This window comes from Candoia aspera, chromosome 13, assembly GCF_035149785.1.
Source record: "Candoia aspera isolate rCanAsp1 chromosome 13, rCanAsp1.hap2, whole genome shotgun sequence".
Lineage (NCBI taxonomy): Eukaryota > Metazoa > Chordata > Lepidosauria > Squamata > Boidae > Candoia > Candoia aspera.
This window is the reverse complement of record NC_086165.1, coordinates 13,146,601-13,167,566: the sequence shown is the minus strand read 5'-3', so window position 1 is coordinate 13,167,566 and position 20,966 is coordinate 13,146,601. Positions and strand designations below refer to the sequence as shown.

At 40.0% G+C, this 20,966-nt stretch overlaps 1 protein-coding gene across 1 annotated transcript in view; it reads left to right on the top strand.

The window, feature by feature from the left end:
* The first annotated feature begins 15,379 nt into the window (after positions 1-15,379).
* The window catches only part of ACAN (aggrecan), a 41,612-nt gene continuing 36,025 nt past the window's right edge, over positions 15,380-20,966 (top strand). The window contains exons 1-2 of the mRNA XM_063314224.1: positions 15,380-15,449; positions 18,232-18,615. Coding sequence (XP_063170294.1) covers positions 15,380-15,449; positions 18,232-18,615 — 454 coding nt within the window. The remainder of the gene's footprint in view (positions 15,450-18,231; positions 18,616-20,966) is intronic.

The window sequence follows — 20,966 nt, the reverse complement described above, 5'->3', positions numbered from 1 at the left end:
TAGGAATGACATTTAGAGAAACATAATATTACAACTAGAGCCAATCCCATTGGCTCTAGTAAGCAGGCAACCGCCATTCTGATGCCTGAACATCATAGAAGGGCATTTTCTACTTGTATACTTCCATGGAAAAACATCTAAAAACATTTGCATTGAGAGTGATGGGGATATGCATGAAGTGGCCAGAGAAATGTTGCTAGTGATACAACATACACATAAATCGTATGCCTACTCAACCATTTGTATAAATTGTTACTCTTTGGATGGAGACTATTTGAAGGGTGGCAAGGGAAGGGTGTGACTTTATCTAAACCTTGATAAATGTGATGCCTTTCAAGATACATGGCCGAGCTGAGGTTGCCATAAAAAACAAGGAGTGGGAAAAGTGTCTGCAAGATGAGAGATGCAGAGAGGTGTGAAATTTCTACAACAAAGGGGTCTTAGAGAGAGTGCCCAGGGGCAGGGCACTTTGGGATCCACCCAAACCACAGCCAGGACTGGGAAAGCAGACAGAAGCTTCTTTGTGTAGCAGAAAACCTTCATGTTTGTCTCACTGTAAGCTATGAAAAAGTTAAGTCGGCTTTTAATGTTAGGTGCGGCCATTTCAAGCCATTTCGTTCATCTGTGGTCTTGTTTAAATGCAGATGTGACTCATTCAGCTCTTTACTCAGGAACAGGCCAGCTGGAAAATAATTTATTCTTAAAAAAGAAACCTGAAATGAGAATGTTGTTCCATCTCCTTTCAGCCTTGTTTCTTCTGATCACCTCTAAGAATCATTTGACATAATGACGGCCATCTTATTTTTGGAAATGGTGAAGGTCTTTAAGTCACTCTTCCCCAACCTGGATGCTCCCAGATAGGTAAACTTCAACTCCCAGAATCCTCAGCCATTATGGCCAGGGCTAAAGATTCTGGAATTAAACTCTGCACAAACTCTAAGCGTTTGAAGGTGTCCTGGTTGAGGCTCTTTAGGGGAAAAGTTTTCTGCCTGGTTCAAGGCAATAGATCTGGATCCAGATCCAGATCCAGATCCAGATACCAAATTAACCTAGTTACAAATAATTACACTTTCAAATATCAGAATTATATAGCTCAGTGATTTACAATTACCTGTGTAGTCCTTTTGTAGTAGGGACATGATGTCATGCTGCAGCGATTTTAACAACTAAACTTACATCACCTTGAAATCTTTATGTTTGTAAGAATGCACTTATTTAATGTTAGTTATGGAAAAATTGGTGATACTGTACTGAAATAATATTCATATTGACTGGTACAGCTGCATTTTTGTTGTTTGCTTTGTATAATGTCTGGGTTGCTGCTGTTTTTATACTATTATTACTTTTGACACAGTTGTTTTGTTTGTAACACACAAAACAACTGCTGCTTTGGAAGTAACCACAGAAGCTGAGATAAAATGGAACAGGAGCAGGTAAAATCAGTGAAGATCTAAATGGAAGTAGGGGTGATTTAATTAATTTTTTAAAGAAGGTCTAATCAGCATTCGCAAATAACTTAAGTGTGATGGAAAGAATGTGCGATTAACATAATTCAAACGCAGAAGCAACAGATTCACACCTAGGAAGAGTTCTCAGTGCTTAGTTTATTTTTAAAAATCCTGGTTTTGAAACCCAGGAACTGAGAACCCCTGTCTGTACTGAATTTGGCTGGTGCAGATACGTGGGGATTTGATTCACTTTATATTTTAATAAGATCTAGTTTGGAAAGATTTTGAGACAGAGCTGCACAACCTTTTAGAGGACAAAGGCTATTTGCAAGTTGGTGACTGCAGTCCAAAATGCGGGCAGGGCCACAAGAAAAAAGTGGATGAGCCCAGGCAAAAATGTAGTAAACATTAGATTAAATTTGCCCTGTTGAACACATTTAATGTGATAATTCTCTGTGTTTTTTTCTCATATTCCTGCCTGTTACATTAAAAATGATCATTGGGACTGAGATATCATCAGTTCCTACAGTCTTGAGAGCTAGGTAAATATAAAGATATGTAATAAATAAAGAAATAATAGGTATATTTGCTAGTGAGATTGTGTAATGGTATGTGGGAAAGACTTGGGGAGACTGGGCAAAGAGATGCTGGCAAGGGAACGGTCAGATAAGAGACAACATAGCCCACAGCTGGATAGTGGGTGGGGCAAGAGGCTCAAAAGGGACCCTCCCTAAGTTCTCGGGCTGTAAAGGTGATGACAGGAGAACTTTACTTTCAGACTTGCAAGATTTTGTCAATGTAGCATTACAATAAAGTAGAATTAGCTCATCTGGTTGTGATTCCTGTCTGGTTTACCCTGCGAGGCCAACAGATTTGAGGGGTTTCTGTGAGCTTTGCCTTAGGCTTTCTGTGACTCCATGAAGGTTGCATTCCTAGGCCAATGTGGTGTCTGCCAGCTTGGTGAAAACTGGACTGTGATCTCTCTCTTTTGCATATTTCCATTTAAGAAACGGAATGTAAGAGAAAACTCCATTGACAGATTTGGCTTCCCCAAGCTGCAGGTTAATTTACGGAGTGAACCTGGCCACACTGGTGGCACTTTTCAAGGCAATGCTTCATTCTGTGCCTTTCTTTTTTATCTCCTTCCCTCCCTGTTTCCTTCTGCAATTAAATAACTGACAGACCAGTAAGGAAGGACCTCCATAAAGTAATTGAGGCACCTGATGTTCTTTTCCTCCCTGACCCAGAACAAACAGCTGTAAACTTTCTCAGTTTTGACTTTTGTCTTTTTTGTGCTTTAACAGTTTGATTGGTTCCAATAAGGCACTGTAGAGAATAGCAGCAAAAGAAGGGAAGCTTTTTCTTTTTTCAGTGTTCTTTCCAAAAAAGAAGAAGAACAGGCTTAATCCAAAATAGTTATTTATCTTCTGGGTCCATTGATGGAAAGAGTCAGGGCTTGCTTGAATGCATTCAGTTCAGCAGACCTGCACAAATTTGGACTTGCTAAGTGGGACATAATACATCAGGCATATGTAGGCTGCCTTTGGGGAACACACTAAACCTGTTTATTGAATAACTCATGTTCTAGGTTTGTGCAATACACTGTACTTTAAGTTAACCTACTGAGCTGGAGCTTTGTACAATGCTCTAAGCAACAAGGTGAAGAAACCAAGGTTTAAACCTGGCTAGGCATGCTATGTCACTAGGGATGAACAAATTATGCAGTGCATTCAGTTTGACATTCCAGCTATAAGCCTATGTAGATTATTGATTGATTATGTGCCCTCAAGTAGATGTCGACTCTTAGCAACCATAAAGATCTTCTCCAGGATGTTGTCCCCAACCTGGCCCTTCAAGTCTTCCAGTGGTGCACCCATCCACCTTGCTGCTGCTTGTCCTCTTCCTCTTTTTCTTTCCACTTTTCTCAGCACTTCTCTAGAGAGCTAGATCTTTGCATAATGTGTCCAAATTTGACTAATTTGAACTTGTGCTGGATTGAACTCTGGATTAATTTGTTCTATGATCCATTTGTTTGTTTTCTTGGTTATCTGTAGTATTCTCAGGAGACTTCTCTAACACTGAAGTTCCAAAGTGTCAATACTTTTTCTATCCTGCATGTTCAACACTCACTTCCATAAAGTGTCTCAGGGAAAACCATTGCCTGCACAATTCTGATCTTTGTAGATACAGACACCTCATGGCATCTGAATCTCTCTTGCATGGACTTCATGGCTGCCCTACCAACTGCTAGTCTGCAGTGTATTTCTTTACTGTCAATAGTCAATCCTAAAAGGAAGAAGCTAACCATCACATCAATATCTTCATTGTCAAATAAACTTATACAGAGATTTATATTAATGTTCTTAGAAAGAACTACAGTCATGCCTCTGAAATATCAATTTCATAATCTCAAAGGGGATAGTATGCATAAAACAACTATACTGGGCCATTGGGGAAAGGCTGGAATCCAAAATATATGTAGGATTATGCCTTTATTAGGACCAATGAACTGACATAAGACCTTCTGAATTCTCTAGAAATCTAGAGAATAGGGAAGATATTACAAACCAACAAACAAACCAGGCAGCAGGAAAGAAACAAGAAAGGTGCCAAATCAGGCCATGTGTTAAAGTCACAAATCCTAGAATTCAAAGTCAGTCTCACAATGGAGGTTGTCACTACTCTACATTCAGTCCTGACATGATTGTACAAAACAGAATTGGAAGACAGGACAATTTCCTTGACCACCCAATAACTGAATAAGTGCAAGACACCCCACGCCCCCAGAAACATTTATCCATATCTCTCTCCTCTTATGAAATACTTTCAGAATAAATTTGTTGTTCTCAAATTGAATGAGCATGGTAGGAAAAAATGCAGAATTTCTCTGCCTAGCAATACATCACTGGTTCATCAAATGAAGTGGACTTTTTTCAGTAGCAAGGCATTTGTTCATTCTTCACAAAATCTTCAGTTTAATTTTTGGAATTGCTAGCCCTTAAACGGTTCTTGAGCAGGACAGCTAGGAAATAATTTTGTGAAGTTCTTAGCCTTCTTAGGCAAGGGGGTGGAGGGGGGTAGGATAAGTGATTTGACACCCATAAAGCAGCTTTACATGTTCTGCCCAAACCAGTGGAAATGCCTTCATCTAAACCAGATGTGTAGGGTCAGTCCATTCTCAAGTCAGATTGTGGCTGCAGTAATGTGAAGTTTTTAAGCAAGATTCACTATTCACCTATGAGGCTTTACTCTTAGTCTTGTGCACTTTCAAATTTCACCATCTCTCAAAGGTAGTTACACATTTAAAGATAGATTACTGCCAACAACTATCCTGTGAGGTAGCACAGGATGAGTGAGGGGACACAAGCCGCTTTGCAAACTTGACTTTGTAACTGACAGGCAGGGGCTTTAGACAGAACAGTGTTTTGAACTGTATAGATGAAAGTGTGCCCTCTGATGTTGCATGGATGAGAATACTAAAATCGGTTCTTTGAATTCTTCCAGCTCCTCTATTCTTCCAAATTCTCCCCCTACCCATTTCTTCCTGCTTTAGCATCTCTGGAGGGCACCATGTTGGAGAAGTCTGAGTTGGGTTATTGCATGATGCAAATGCTCTTGTCCGGCTGCTAGTTTTGTCTTATCTTGTCTAGTTTGTGCGTTTGTTTTGCAAGTGGGTATCCCATGATTGTCCTAACAACCAGGAAACACACTGAGACAAGGAACTGGTCTCTAATACTTAACAGGAATCCTAACAAACTGAAGAAGCGTGGGGAAAACCCAGACATATAACCCCCAAGGGTTAAGGCGGTCCCGATCTGTGTCTCTTTGAATGGCTGACCAATTCCTCAGTGCTACGCATGCGCTTGACAGTCTGGATGGGAGCCCCCTGCTCGCCATCCTTACTCATGACAATGATAGTGGAAAAGCAGAAGTAATGTTTGTTCTTTTGCTTAAAGATATGTTCCAAGAAAATGCATAATTGTTTTCTTAGTTAAATCTCTATCAAGACCCCATCAAGACCTCATTATTAACTTTTTCCAGCAACAATATGTGTGCTGTCTGCTGTGTAACATATTTGATTAGCATTCATTAATATGCATGTGGAAAGTGGAACGTGTCATTCCAACCCCCCAAGAATTGCAACTTCTGGAGACCCTTCAGAATCTTGAAAATATCAGTTCTTCCAAAGGAGCAAACTCGATAATACATAAAAGGCTACATTTCACATAGTTGTCTCTGGGTATTAAATATAGTAGCTGAAGCTTTGGTGGAGTTTAAGGGAGATACAATGGGTTTAATCTATTCTCATCACATTCTTAGACCAAGGAAATAAAACTGCCAGATGTTGGCTGCAAAGATCTGGATGACCACTTGATGACCACAAAGAGATACAGGGAAGCTCTAACTCCTGTAGCTACGGTATCTAGATTTTTGCAGTCCAGATCGGATCATGGTAAAAGAAAGGAAATTCCACCTCTCTCAAGACATGATATGCCAAACCATTTTTTTTCCTGTTTCTTTTTCCAGTGGTAATGAAATTAACTAATATATGACACTAATAGGAGGAAACATTTCTTCATGCGGCATGTAATCAACCTGTGGAATATGCTGCCACAAGATATGCTGTTGGCTGCTAGTTTAGACGGCTTGCAAGGAAGACCACACCAATTGTCATGAGTAAGGATGGCGAGCAGCATTTCTTGGTTTTCTGAAGACATTTCTACATGTATCTCCTTAATTTCTTGTTCCTCCCTCTTTCGATGGGAGTAGGAGTTTGTTAGGATTGATGCCCTAACAGCCAGGAACCACGCTGAGACAAGGAACTGGTCTCTAATATTTATTGCTAGTACTTAACAGGAATCCTAACAAACTGAAGAAGCTTGGGGAAAACCCAGACATATAACCCCCAAGGGTTAAGGCGGTCCCGATCTGTGTCTCTTTGAATGGCTGACCAATTCCTCAGTGCTACGCATGCGCTTGACAGTCTGGATGGGAGCCCCCTGCTCGCCATCCTTACTCATGACACAAATTCCTAGAAAGCAGATCTATGAGTGGCTATTAGCCTTGATGGATGGATGTCCCTTCCAGGCTTGGGGGCAGTTCCTCTTTACCTACTAGGAGGTATACAGGAGCAAAAAGAGAGAAGAGGACCTGTCCTAACAACCAGGAAACACACTGAGCTAATGAACTGGTCTCTAATATTTATTGCTAGTACTTAACAGGAATCCTAACAAACTGAAGAAGCGTGGGAAAAACCCAGACATATAACCCCCAAGGGTTAAGGCGGTCCCGATCTGTGTCTCTTTGAATGGCTGAACAGTTCCTCAGTGCTACGCATGCGCTTGACAGTCTGGATGGGAGCCCCCTGCTCGCCATCCTTACTCATGACAGGACCTCTCCTACTTGGATGCATCTGATGTGCTACCATATGAGATTGGATGTTGGCTAGAAAGCCCTAAGTCTGATCCAGAAGGTCTATTCACATGTTCTCATGTACTGTAATATGTTGCAGCAGGTAGCTCACCTGGCTGAACTGGGCTAGGCTCAGAACAAAACAGGATAATCCCTGGCTAGTATTGGGTAGGCTAGATAGTAGGCTAGACTAGGAAGTCTAAAAGACACCTGATATACTTTTTGCGTGTAACAGGAAAAGAAATGAAGTTTTGATTTATGGTTTTGACGATTAGCAAAAATGGATTATAGAAAAAAGAGAGATGATGATGATGATGATTTTGTAACCATAAAGTAAGAGGTAATTTTGTATTTGTACTTAAAACTCCTGTAAAGAAAATTGGAAGCTGTTTCTTTCTATTTCTTTTCATTCATTCCTTTTGCACTTTTGTCTTCTTCCTTGTCTTTTTTTTCTTTTCTTCCTTTCCTTTACTTACATTAGTTCTTGTTAGTTTTTATCTCCTTTTTACAAATCTTTAATAAAAATTATTTTAAAAAATAAAATACATCCCAGAAGAAAGGACTGACAAACCACTTCCTTACTGTTGCCAAGAAAACTGTATGGTTATATCTGTGGAATTACCAAGCGATAAGCTTAGCTCAAAGATGTCTTTACTTTGCTGTGATTTGTTTTAAATATTTGGGGTGGATGCATTATGGCTCCCTCAAAAAGAAAAAAAGGAGAAAGAAAAAAACCATCCAATGAAGTATAGAAGCTTGTTTATTTCAGAAGGGGAGGAGAAGAGAGGGATGTTGAATTGCAAACTAACAACTGTGGCATTGATCAATTTTGCTTAGCTTTGATTCTTTATCTGTTGGCCTTCAGCAACAGGGAATGTTGTGTTTTGTCTGTTGAATCCACACATATTCCTTTTCCAAAATGTTATGGAATATAAAAAGTTAGACTTCGTGGCATTTTTGTCCAGATTGCCCTTCCTGCTGTTCTAGGGGGGAATGTGTCTTCAATCTTTCTTTGATCATCACTTGATCTGTTGCTCTTGGGTCTGCCAAACTTACATTTCAGGTAATTTCTTGCATTTCATCTGATTTTATGAGCTGCTTCTAGAGCTAAGCCAACATTTCTCAGAAGTTTTTCCCCTGCCCTGAGAAAGTTAGATTTTTTTTCCTCCCCATTTTTTTTCCAGTCCTCAGAAAAAGAAAATAATTTTGCATTTCACCCAATTATTCTGTATCCATTTTGGGGCATCCGTTTCCCTATCACTTTCATACAGACTGATTCTCGCCATGTCTTGAAATGATGCTGCAAATGGGATTGTGATGGTTATAACAGGGTAGATGGCAGGGGTGGGGCTGGGGAACCCTAGAGGTAAAATGTTTGGGAGAATTTCATCTGTCTTTGGAGAAATTCCATGAAATTGCTTCTCCATCCTCCCTCCCCATCCACCATCCCATTTATCTGACCAGAACTAAACTGGAGAATTTTGAAAGATGATTTCTGCACTATTTTATGGGCCTTACTAGAAATCCAATATCCCTTGCTATATTAAATTCACCTTAATGTCTGGCTCAGCTTGACCCACATTCTGTACTTCCCTACTTACACTCTTGAGCCAATTCTACTTTAATATCAACTTATGCCTCATTAAGTATCTGAATACAAAGCCAGCTGAGCTTCTGCATTTTTATGCATTTTATTCTGGTGGAACTTAGCTCACTGAAGAAATAGGTTTTTCTGAACCAGTTCTGATTATGTGAACTAGTGTGATGTTTCCTTCTAGACATAATGTAGCCCTGGTTGTTTTGGTTAGTTTTAACCTTGTTTAGTTTCCCCCCCCCCCCGGCTTGTTGGTTCATTCACAATTCATAGTGCTGATTCATTTACAAGTAATCTTGTTCAATAAATCCAGCAAATAAATGAATTCAGTAAGTTAAGCATGTTGGGTGAATTCGGTCTATAAAGAGAGTGGGGAATAAAGGCACATGCTGGAAATAGCCTGGGCAATACTGATATTAATCGTATTAATTTTTAGTGGTACAGTCACATCTCATGGTCACACAGCAAGAAGAAAAACAGCAAGTGGAAACTTTATCTGCTGTATTTCTCCTAATTGTGCCTCACTAGCCATGAACAGTATAAGAAGAATTCCAGAACAGTATAAGAAGAAACAGCATATGAAATAAGCTTTTTTGTTATTACTGTTCTCTCTGGTCCAACAAGGACCAACCATACTCGTTTGAAATGGGAACTTCCCACAGTTTTCAAAATGTAGCTGTGGGTCCTTCAGTTTAGACTGGGACTGTGGCCTTGGGGGAAGATGTTGAACCTTTCGCTTCCATGCCAAGGCTCCAATTCAAACCAAGGGATCCTGAGTCTGCTTTGGAGAAAGATCATTAATCCACCCCATGAGTAGAACAACCCGCTGCAAAAGAAGATAGGGTGCCTGTTGCAGTTAATGTACAGTTATTCCTACTTCTACACAACATTGAAAACTCCAAGGTAATGGTTGGTTTGCTGCCAAGCAAATTTCCAACAAAAGCAGCTTTTTTTCATCCACAGGTAGCAAACTGAATTTGCCAACATTCTCGTCCTCCTGTGCGAATCCTAAAGACGCAGCATCTTTGCAATCTTTTGCGTTTGATTAGCTACCTTTCATTCATAGTTGTGCCGTTTTAAACTATGTCTGTAAATATATGTAACTTTGTATAGATGTAACTTTGCCTTGCCAGGTTAGGTTTCCCCATGTGGGGAATCTAGTTGTGGCTGAGCACGGAGATACAGAAGCAACAAACATAGCCTGGCAATCTGAAGGAGTCACCAGTACAGGACAAGCTGGAACCTCAAACCAGTTGCTTGCATAAGTGCAGCTGTCAATGAGACACAAAGCAGACCATCTTGTGCGGTAAGCACGGACGGGATATATTTACTTTTTTCATACTCAAGGGGGAAATCTGCTCCAAGCAAATGTCTAGGTCTATGGAATTTCCACTGTGGCAGTTTGTCACATTCTTGCTGAAATCACCTTTTGGCATTCCATACAATCAGAAACCACTGAGAACATTTAGGCTGCTAATCTAACTAGAAGGTTATGAAGACTCAATAGCACGGCCTTCCAATAGCTCTCCATTTTTATTGGCAGAGGGTCAGGGAAAGTGCTAAGAGCTGCCCTTAAGTATGAAGTAGATCACCTTTTAGCTTTCAGAACTAACACTCAGCATGTTTTGGCTACCGCTGCTCCACCTGGAGCTATCTTTGAAGACCACTCAGAACCTTCAGTTAGTCCAGAATGCAAACCAGCTTATGAGCACAATTCAAAGCACCGGTCATTAGTCTGGCACAAGGTATGCGTAGGATTCCAACCAGGATCGATCCACCCCACCCATGCCTCCTAGGAGAAACTGATGATGATCTCCCATTTCTGCAAAAATGCATGGTGCTGAGACTCATCAGTTCTGCTTTACAGTGGCAACTCTTATAATTTGGAATAACCTTCCCTTAAAAATCAGGCTGGACCCTACATTGCTAACCTTCTAGAAATGACTGGAAGTGAACTGTTTCAGCTGCTTATTATGAATAATGGGGCACCCACAACTGATTGGTTTTTATAGTCCTTATAGATTTATTTTAATTCTTACCATGGATATTTTAATGCTTTTAATTACTTAGGCTGCTGAGAGTCCAACTGAATGGAGTAAATATTAATTTGCTTAATTAATTAATTAAAATCATGTCCTCAAACACCCGCCTCCTCCTATGCCAGTGAGCAAATTTACATAATAGCGATCAAAAAGGAAAGGTGACTTTGTAAAATTATTTATTTATTTATTTATTTGTCGTATTTCTTCCCTGCCCATCTCATAATACACCCATGTACTTTTCTTGGCAACACTATGGAGGTAATTTGCCAGTGCCACCTTCTGGAATGTTTTTTATAATTTCTCAGTCTGACCTACAGCTGAGTTTTCCTGATGTTCTTGCATCTAAGTACACCCCAAGTCCAGCACTACTTAGCTCTCTGAGATCAGATAAGATCAGCTAGGATCTGCCATCTAGTTGGCCCTTAATAATAAAGTTCTTCCAGAAATCTGTCGAACTTGCATTCCCCTTTCAGGTCTGAGACAGTAATAACTGTGTTCAGCTTTCCAGCCCTACTTAGGTTGTAGAAATACGGAGCCCAAGCTTTCTACAGCTGCTTTTAAACTGCCACAAAATCCTTATGTGGAAGTGTCCTGAATCTTCCAATACTTGAGCACTGTTCTGACTTATTGTTGTTTGCCACCTGAAATATCTTCATTAATGGTAAAGCCAGCCATGCCAGGAAATACTGAATGACAAAGCCAAATTAGAGGATTGAGATGGACAGTACTGAATGAGGCTTGCCAAGCTAATGGATCACAAGGTAGTTAAAGAGAGAGAAATACAAATTTAAGGTAGAAAAGAAGTTGAAGGGACTTGTGGATCTTCATCTAAGATGGACAACTGGTGGGCTATATATGGCCTCAAGACCCAACAACAACAAAAACAACAACAATAATACCATATTGCAAAGAAGCATTAACAGTGAAACTAAGATGATAAAATAAGAAATCCCATCGGGGAAAGGAAAGATCCTCCACCATCCATTACTTGATTATTTTCACTTTGTTCTCTATGGTCTGTGCCTAAGCACTCATTCCTTCCCCCATCTTCTATAAAATTACAGAGAATAATCTGCTATCTTCCCCACATTTTTCTTCATTCTCCATGATGATAAACCTCCAAACTGTCAATGCTCTACTGCAAGCAGTTCTATATTTGGGTTCCTTATGCCAGCTTGCTGCTATAGTTTGATTCCAGGAATTGGGAGGTGGTGCAGGCCAAGAATTCCCTCTATTGAAAGTAGACAAGGTAGGAGTAGTAAAGTTAAGGATGAGACATTTGCTGCCTCGAAACAATATTTTCCCATCCACAGATGCAGTGCTACTGACGTGGGGATATATCAACATTGCAATTACTGATATGGAAGTAGGTCAGTTGCAAGCCCTTACCTATAACATCATTTGCTCAAGAGACTCTCCACTACCATGGCCACATTTTGTCTGGAAGAACTGTAGTTCTCAAATGTCCCAGAGTGCAGCCCCCCAGCTTGCTGGAATATTTTGCCTTGGAACAGAGAACTTCTATTATTTACCCATCAAGCTTAATTAATTAATTAATTTTTCGAATTTCTACCGTTGCGCATCTCCCCCCAAAAGGGGGACTCTGTGCAGTTTACAATAAAATCGACAATTAAAATGATAAAACACATACATCACAGTACAAATGACCAATATAAATAGAAAATGAAAGAGATATAAAATCCAAGTGGCAAAAGATCTCATTAATTGGGGAGGGCTCTACAGCACCAGCCACCCCCAAGAAGAACTATTGCCCTTCCCATCCCAGGTGAGGCGGCAGAACCAGGTCTTCATGGGAACAATCCTCAGATTTCATCCAAGAAATCTGCCCAAGAAGAAAGACAAGGCACTTCTAGGAGAGCCAACTTGCATGGCAGTTGAATGCAATTTCCTCTATCACCGATATCAGTGATAACAGCATCTCTTATTAAGAGCAAGTCAAGTTCAGTAGATTCACTCAGCAAAAGGACTTAGAGGGAGAAAGTTGGTTAATGGCACCATTTCACAGAACTAGATGTCCTTTATCTTTTTTTTCCATCCAATTCATTTTTGGTAGGGGTGTGTGTCAAAACCCTGTTTCCTCCCAGCTCTAATATGGAGGGAGCTTTTATCTTCTCAGACGAATGTCCCCGCCCGTGAAGAAATCTACCATTTTTTCTAAAAGTCACTTTTCTAGAACTAGAAGAGATTTTCTGCAAAATTCTGGCCAGCTGGAGTAATGGAAGGGAAGAGATAGTTTTCCAGGAATGGACATCCCAGTCCTCTCTCCTTAAATAAATAAACAAATGCCAGAATCCAAACACAGTAATCAATCTACTTTGGTGGCTTTAATAAAAAAAAACACCTTATTATTTAAATCGGTGTTTTCTCAGCGGTAACAAAAATAAGACATTTATTCCATTCTGAACGGCTTCCAAACTATCTCAGACTAAGCTCTTTTATAAAGACTGGTGGTTAGGATGCTATTCCTCTGCTTCTTTTTCAGGAAGAAAAAAAAATCATTTAAAAATTGAGGATACCTCTGTACAAGCTCTATTTCCAGGTCAGATCCTACAAAAGAACAACTAGCACCCAATTCACATCAAAACTACAAATTTGTTCACAAGTAGTGGTTTAGCAGTGGGGAGATTCAGCATGAAATTAGGCTGTAGATTACAGGTTGCCCATCCCTGCTCAAGGGCTGTGGTCTCCCAACTTGGATAACGTTTTCTTGGAAAATATGGGTTAGGGTTGCTATTAGCCATGATGGTTATATATATTCCTAATAGAAGAGGTGGACTCTAGGCAATTTGTATGGGAATTCCTTCTGTCCATATATGAATGTCTGGTTATCCGCTCCTGCAGAAGAATTTAGCGGCCTTTATTTATTCATCATATTTCTATTCTGCCTTTCCTCCAGTTGCTCCCAAGGTTACGCCTGTCTTCTATTTTTCCTCCACAACCACCCAATGAGGAATGCTGGTGGCCCAAAGTCACCCAGTGAGCTTTGAAATGGGGTCTCCCAATCTATCCAACCCTGCCTCTCCTAAAACCTTTACCTTACTAGACCAGCCTGGAAGAATCATTGTCTTCCCTCCTACGGGAAACACTGCAGGATCTTATGTGGCTGTATGTCTGCTGTTAGTCTGCTTTTCTTAGCACAGCAGTGTTTCCCAACCTTTTCATACATGTCTCCTGAGTTGTCCCTTTTTCTCCCTTTAGAGATTTCATTTTGTATTTCTCTTCTGTTGGATCCATAAAACCTTAAACTACCATAACCACACTGGCTGGGTTAGTCTGCATGGCACAATGAGCTGTTAAATAGCCAGTCACATTTTAGCTTAAGTTGTTGTGTGAAGTCCACCGCAAAGAGAGAGGAAAAGAGAGACCGAACTACCTACCTACAGTATACAAGTTTCTTGGGTCATAAAGCACATAAGAGTATAGTAAAACAAGCTTATTCATCCTTCATGACTCTAAAGACCCCTTGTCCTTTCTGAGCAGACTATAATATTTTAAAAATGCATTGAGAGGCTACAAAATGTACTGAGTCTACCAGTGAGAGCTTTATGTTTTGTCTATTGCCAATCCATTGGAACCAGCTTCTACCACCATTTGGCCTGATGCCTAATTTATTCAAATGTCTAAAGCTGGTAAAGTTGTTTGTTTTTTAATGGGCCTTTCTTAATTTGGTTAAAGTTTTGTGTTTTTTTCAACGCAGAAATGTATAGCTACGTAGACATAGGTTCTAATTATTTTTTTTAAATATTACGGGCGACTTAAGTAACAGCTCTGTATTTTTGTTGTGATCCTGAAATTGGATCGTTGTGACTTATTACATTTATTTATTATTTTCTACTGCATCAACTCTTGGTGCATGAAAAATAAAGCAGCCACTACGTGCTTCTACTATTCTACAGTTACAGGTCAAGACTTTTTTCCATCATAGATGGCTGAACAAATTACTCTGCTCTGGTTCACATACAACTAAGTGATAATGTCTTGATTTCTATGTATTAATCACATGATGGTTTCTTTATATAAACCAAGCTAATAATTTCTATCTAATAGGCAGTAGTTCATTGGAGCCAGAATGGCTGGCTTCACTATATACTTTAGATGAGGATAAAATGGGGTTCAGTAGTATGTGATTAGCACATTGTGGAAATGCAGCTATTGACTTAGCATTTTATATAACCTGGTTCATCATATTAAACCATAATATCCTTTGTTCAGCCACAGCATATTATGAGAATCCAGTAATTATATTTTGGTAGCCTGGGGTTAAGGTTTATTGTGTTGTGTGAACCCAACCAATAAGTATTGCTTGGGGGGGTCATTATTTCCCCTCTTCCCATCTCTCAACTCACCTTATTGCCATGCTTCCATGCTGGATTAAAACACAGTTTCCATTCACCCTGAATTAGAAAAATGTTCTGGTAAACTATTGTTGCAAGTACAGTTTGTGCCATGCATAAGCCAATTTCCTTGTTCATATGCAATATAAAACTATGATTTAATAAACGTTGAAAGGCAGCTGCTAATTAGGAGGAACAATGTCCAGCTTTCCAGCTGGTCTGCATGGTGGTGAGGGATCCTGGGAACTCTAGTTCATCAACATCTGGAAGGATGGACATTGTCCCCTCTTAATTTGAACTCTGTATTGACTATAATGGGTAGCAAATCCAAAATATTGAAATGTAAAATATTTCTCTTCCTTATCAGCTAAAGAAGGTGAAATCCCAAACACGTTATTGTAAAATATTTGTGTGTATGTATAAGCTTGATATGGACTGAAGCATCTCCTGCTAAATTGTCGGTCATTGTTTCTTTCATCCTACCAAAAACGGCAACTCACTAACCTCTATTTGCATTTCAGGAAAAGCATGACCACTTTACTACTAGCATTTGTGTGTTTGCATGTCATCGCTGCAGCCACCTCTGTGGAAGTTTTAGGTATGTCATATCAGGGGTCTCCTTAAGTATGACACAGCTTTGTAAACAAAACAGAAGCAACTCAATGGCTTTTATGGGAACTAATTGGCAATGTCCTTGCAGTTTGTAAAAGTATATTTTATCACATGTGTCTTCTTCTACATTCTAATTCATCATGATGTTCTTCTGATATTTAACAGCTTCTAAGGCAAGAACAAATTTCATATGACCCTCCATATGTTGGTGGCTAGAACCTCCATCATCCTATACCATTGAGCATACAGGTTGGGTTTATGGAAGTTGTGGTTTAGCAGCTACATCCAGAAGGTCCCATGTTCTCTGCCCCTATCTTAAATAGTCCAAACAATATTAATCCATACTAGTGTTTCTCAGCCTTCGCAACTTTAAAATGTGTGGACTTCAACTCCCAGAATTCCCCAGCCAGCCATGTTTCTTAGGTCATAACCCACATAAGAGTATACTATAACAAGCTTATTCATCCTTTGTGACTCTACAGACCCCTTGTCCTGGGGAATTCTGAGAAGTCCACACATCTTAAACACTGATCCATACTGTTATAAACACTATTTATTTTTTCTTTCATTTATATTCCAATGCAATCCATTTAAGAACTCTCTGCATTTTACAGATATGCACATGTACAGTTAAAATAACCATGGTAAAAACTAAAAAAACAGAATAAAATATAGTAGAGAAACAGCAACCAAAATAACAATAAATGGGCTCAGTCCCCAAAAAGAGCTCTGTTTTAAGTTTTTTGCAGAAGGCCCTTAGAAGGGGAGCCAAACTAATGTCAACTGGGAGGCCATTCCAAAGGGGCGTTGCTGCCACAAAGAAGCAACTCCTCCTGGCCTCAGCCCCCCTTACTTCCCAGAATTGGGGAACCACAGTCCCTTTCACCCCCTGGAAGTGAGAAACCACAAGCTGCTTCTTCTGGAATAACTGTGTAGTTCAAGCTGATTCTAGCTGGAGAAAACAGACTTGAAAGCAACCTGGTGCCAAGCCATAGAGGGCTATATAGATTAAAACTAGTACTTTAAATTGAATTTAGGAGCTTATTGGCAACCAACATAGGGGTTGTAGCACAGGCATAACGTGCTCCCAATGACACAAATTAGTGAGTACACAGGCTGCTGCAATCTGTACCATCTGCAGCTTCCAAGTAGTGTTTAAAGCAGCCTATTACAGCGTGCTAGAGCAGGCTAGTAGGATAATGAGAAGGGTATGAGCCACTGTAGTGAGGTCCTCTCACCCCAGATAGGGCCACAACTGGTGTGCCAGCCAAAGCAGAGCAAAGCCTTCATGGCCACAGACTTTACCTGCTGTTTAAGAAGATGTCCAGGAGGACCCTTAAGCTGCAGACCTGCTCCTTCAGGGGTAGGGCCTCCCCAGTGAGAGACAACAGTGGAGCAGACAAAAAGCTTTGATGGACAGATAGTAATTCTGTATTGCTTGGATTCAGCTTAACCTGTTCTGCCCGATTCAGACCCTCACATCCTCCAGGCACTGGGACAAGACTTTGATGGCATCTTCAGCACTATGAAATTACATAGACTGCTGCGGTGCATTTAAACCATTTTTCTCTCTATATAGTAAATTCGCCCCTCATTTAATCAAGATTCCAACCCTTATTGTTATGATTTTTAAGAGGAGGGGGACATGACTACTGAATGTATAGGCCAGCCTCAATTTAAACTCTGGAACCTGTTATTAAGGCCAATGTACAGTACTGAAATCTGGGCAGCTGTATCGAAAGTTGCCACTGAACTTACACAGAATTCTCTTCTTCATAAGGCACAGTACGTATAATAATGGGGAAAGATAAGGCAGACCAAAAGCTATGAATTATAGATGGTGTTAAGCATTTTGTATTTTAGACACTAATAGGAAAGGTGCTACCAGTTGAAAGTATGACTCCTTTTTCAAAGGTGCATCCAACCTCCCACTTGCATACTCTTAATGTGAGGAGTTGATTTGATTTGATTTGAATTTGTTCTTTTGACTAAAGCATCTTTGAGAGCATTTGGAGGGTTGAACATACCCCAGTCTAACAGTTTCTCAGCAATCACTTTCTATCCTCTCTTTAAATCTGGATGCTACTGTTTGGAGAGAGGGAACAGAGATCCTTTAACCAGCACCAGGCATTTGGCACCATATCACCCCAAAAGTGCCAAAAATACAGCTTTGCATGCAACTATAATACTAGCCATCTGACCCAAACTGGAGTACTAGAAAAGGGATCCAGAGTAGCAATGGGCTTTTGACAGCTGCCTGCAGATATTGCCTATTGGTCTGATGCTGCAGAAGAATGGCACATGGGTACCCAGAGGGACAGCTGCTATCTTGCTTTGTGAGTAGGGATGTCAGATTTAATCCAGGAGGGGGCAACATTTCAATGCCTGAGGGCTCCAGTGGATGGGTAATAGAGCCAATGGATGGTGTCAGAACAGAATTCGTTTGTTTGTTTGTTTTCTTTTTCCTGGGTTTGAGAAGCAGTTTTGAAGGTTTTTTTCCCTGTTTCTTTTTAAAAGCTATGTTAAACCTGTTTTACAAGTTGACCAAAGCCTTCATTTTTCACCTGGTTGCTGCCTCAAAAGGATCAAAAACCACACCCCCAATTTCTAGGGTTATGTCCAAGGGCTCCCCAGGTTTGCAAAGAAAGGACATAGGCAATACTTCCTTGGGGCATGGTTTGGAAATGATAGTTGTCTGTTAAGCAAGAGTGAGCCTGTGGTACTGATATTTCACTCTTCTTTTCTCCTTGTTCTTTTGGGATCAATAGATCACAGTGCCACACTGAGTGTGAGCATACCTGTACGTTCTCCCCTGCGTGTTCCCCTGGGAAGAACGTTGACCATTCCCTGCTACTTTATTGACACCTTGGGCCCAGTCACCACAGCTCCAGCCACCCCACCGGTGTCCCCAAGAATCAAATGGAGCAAACTGTCAGAAGGCAAAGAAGTTGTTCTCCTAGTGGCCATGGATGGGCATGTACGGATCAACACTGCCTACCAGGAAGCTATCTCTCTGCCCAATTATCCTGCCATACCAACTGATGCTACTTTGGAAATCAAGAGACTCCGGTCCAACGATACTGGGATCTACCGCTGTGAAGTGATCCATGGCATTGAGGACAGCCAGGACACAGTGGAGGTGAAAGTAAAAGGTGAGAAAGCAAACCTTCTGTGCTGCTTTGGAGCCAAGTTCTGATTAGTGGTGTGCTGCAAATTTCTCCTCCATTTTTACTCCTACCAGTGCTCACTGAGTTTGATGAAAGAGTCTTTGCTGGTGAAATTGCTTTTCAAGGAGGAAAGAATTTCCATGAAATTGTCCTGGGTAGAGTCTAATGTTCTTGCATTATTTAGCTATGAGATGACCAAAAGATACATGTAATTGTGTAATATGTGTAATTTTTCATTGGATAATCCTCTCATTGATAGCACCCTTCTTACTTCCCATACATTCATTCAAACTTTAAAAAAATATATTGGGGGGATTCCCGCATCACAGCAATTATCTCCACTGTGATTGCCAAGTGTATGCTAATGCACACATACCCCTCCTATCTGGTCTCTGGCAGCTGCCCTCCAGGGACAGAGTTAGGAATTGTATTTCTATCTGGTGATAACCATGGCATCTGGAAGATTGTAACCTGACATGTAAGTGGAGTGAATGGTAAAAAGCATGAGGGAGCTGGGGGTGGCAACGACCGACAGGAAGCTCTGGTGTGGGCTGGTCCATGAAGTCACGAAGAGTCAGAAGCGACTAAATGAATAAACAACAACAAAAAACAACGGAAAGGAAAGGAAAGGAAAGGAAAGGAAAAAAAGGGGTTGTTGTTTGCCTGTTAACTAAGAGAAAGATACTGTATGAAGGTGATCTTGTCTTGTTAAGTGGAATGGATGAATATATGCAGGAAAGTGAAAGTGTAGGTTTAATTATGAATCAAAAGGCTAAAGTGTATGTCAGAAGGTATGAACTCATGTCATTTAGGTTGCTCTGGGTGCATAGGAAAGTAGGAATCTAAAAGTTGATGGCAGTTATACAGTATGTTATGCTTTAGTGAACAGTGATAATAGGAGAACTAGAGATGAGTTTCAGGAAGAAGTGTACAACATTCTCTGATCCAGCAGGAAAAAATATTCTGCTAGGTAGCATGAATGGATGAGTGGGAACGAGATGAGGTAGTGCAGAGAAGACTGAGTCATTCAGAGATCTGAGAATGAATAAGAATCGTGACTGGGGGATATCTGCTTTGAGAAAAGCAGATATTGAGAATAGCAGATACTGTTTGCAATGAATATGTAGTTTAAGAACAAATCTATCCATTTGAATATATGACAAAGGAATCAATATAAGTGGTTGTTTATGATGAAAAATTGTGAGAATTCCTGAGCAATATAAGGAAGATGAGAGGTCTTAAATAATGTATAGGAAAGAACTTTTTTGGGTGGTACCAAGTGTAGGTCCTGGGGAAAAATAGACAGGAAGAAAAAGAAATAAGTGAAAGTAACAAAACTAAAATTATAATGACTGCTGGAGAAGGAAACGTGTCTTGTATAAAGGAATATTATTTATTTATTTAAATGTATTATGGCCACCTACTCCAAAAGCTATTAGAAGATAGATTAATCCCCCAACTGTGTGGAAAATGGACTAAAGAAAGCTTTATTAAGATTAAAAGAGGAAGAGAAAATGTATAGTTCTTTTGATGCAATATTTTTTTTTTAAAAAAGGTTTGAAAATAGGCTAAGCAGGCAGCCTCTGGCAGAGTGAAAAAAGAGAAGTGATGAAATGATTTGCAATGAAATTGAAGGGAGGGAATGCTGGAAGGAGTATTTCAGAGAGATTTTTGTGGGAATTGTAGTAATATGTTGAAGAGTGGAGCTGAAACTAATATCAGAAATGTTAGCATCCAAGAAAAATTAACAAAAGGGACATTGTAAATGACATGAGAGTGTTAAAAATTGGAAAAGCTGCAGGTGTAGATAGTGTAACTGGAAAATTATTAAAATATACGGTAGATGTGGCTTTCTTATGCAGTGGCTCTATGACTTAATATATGTGTGAAGACAGCATCTGAGTCTGACAATTGGGAAAATATTGTTAGTGTTCCCACATTCAGAGGAAAAGACAGTAAAAGTGAATGCAGGGGAATTAATTGTTAGGTTTGCTTGGAAAGGACTGTCACCTCTTGTATCATTTCAATAAGCAAAAGTGAAGTGCAGCTTTATTCCAGACAGGGGATGTGCAGAACAGATTTTTGCTCTTCAGTAGGTCATTAAGAACTCTAGGAAGAAAAAAGCTTATTGTACATTAAGTGATTTAGAAAAGGTGTACGAAAAAGTGAATAAGCTTGAGATATGAGGTGTTTGGCACAGTTATGACTTGAAGGTTGGCTGTGGGATTAAGTAAGGATAGTGCATGATAGAAGCAAAGCATATCTGAGAATAAATGGAGTGTTTAGCAAATGGTTCAACATTGAGCAGGGAAGAAGGCAAGGGTTTGTTCTGTCCC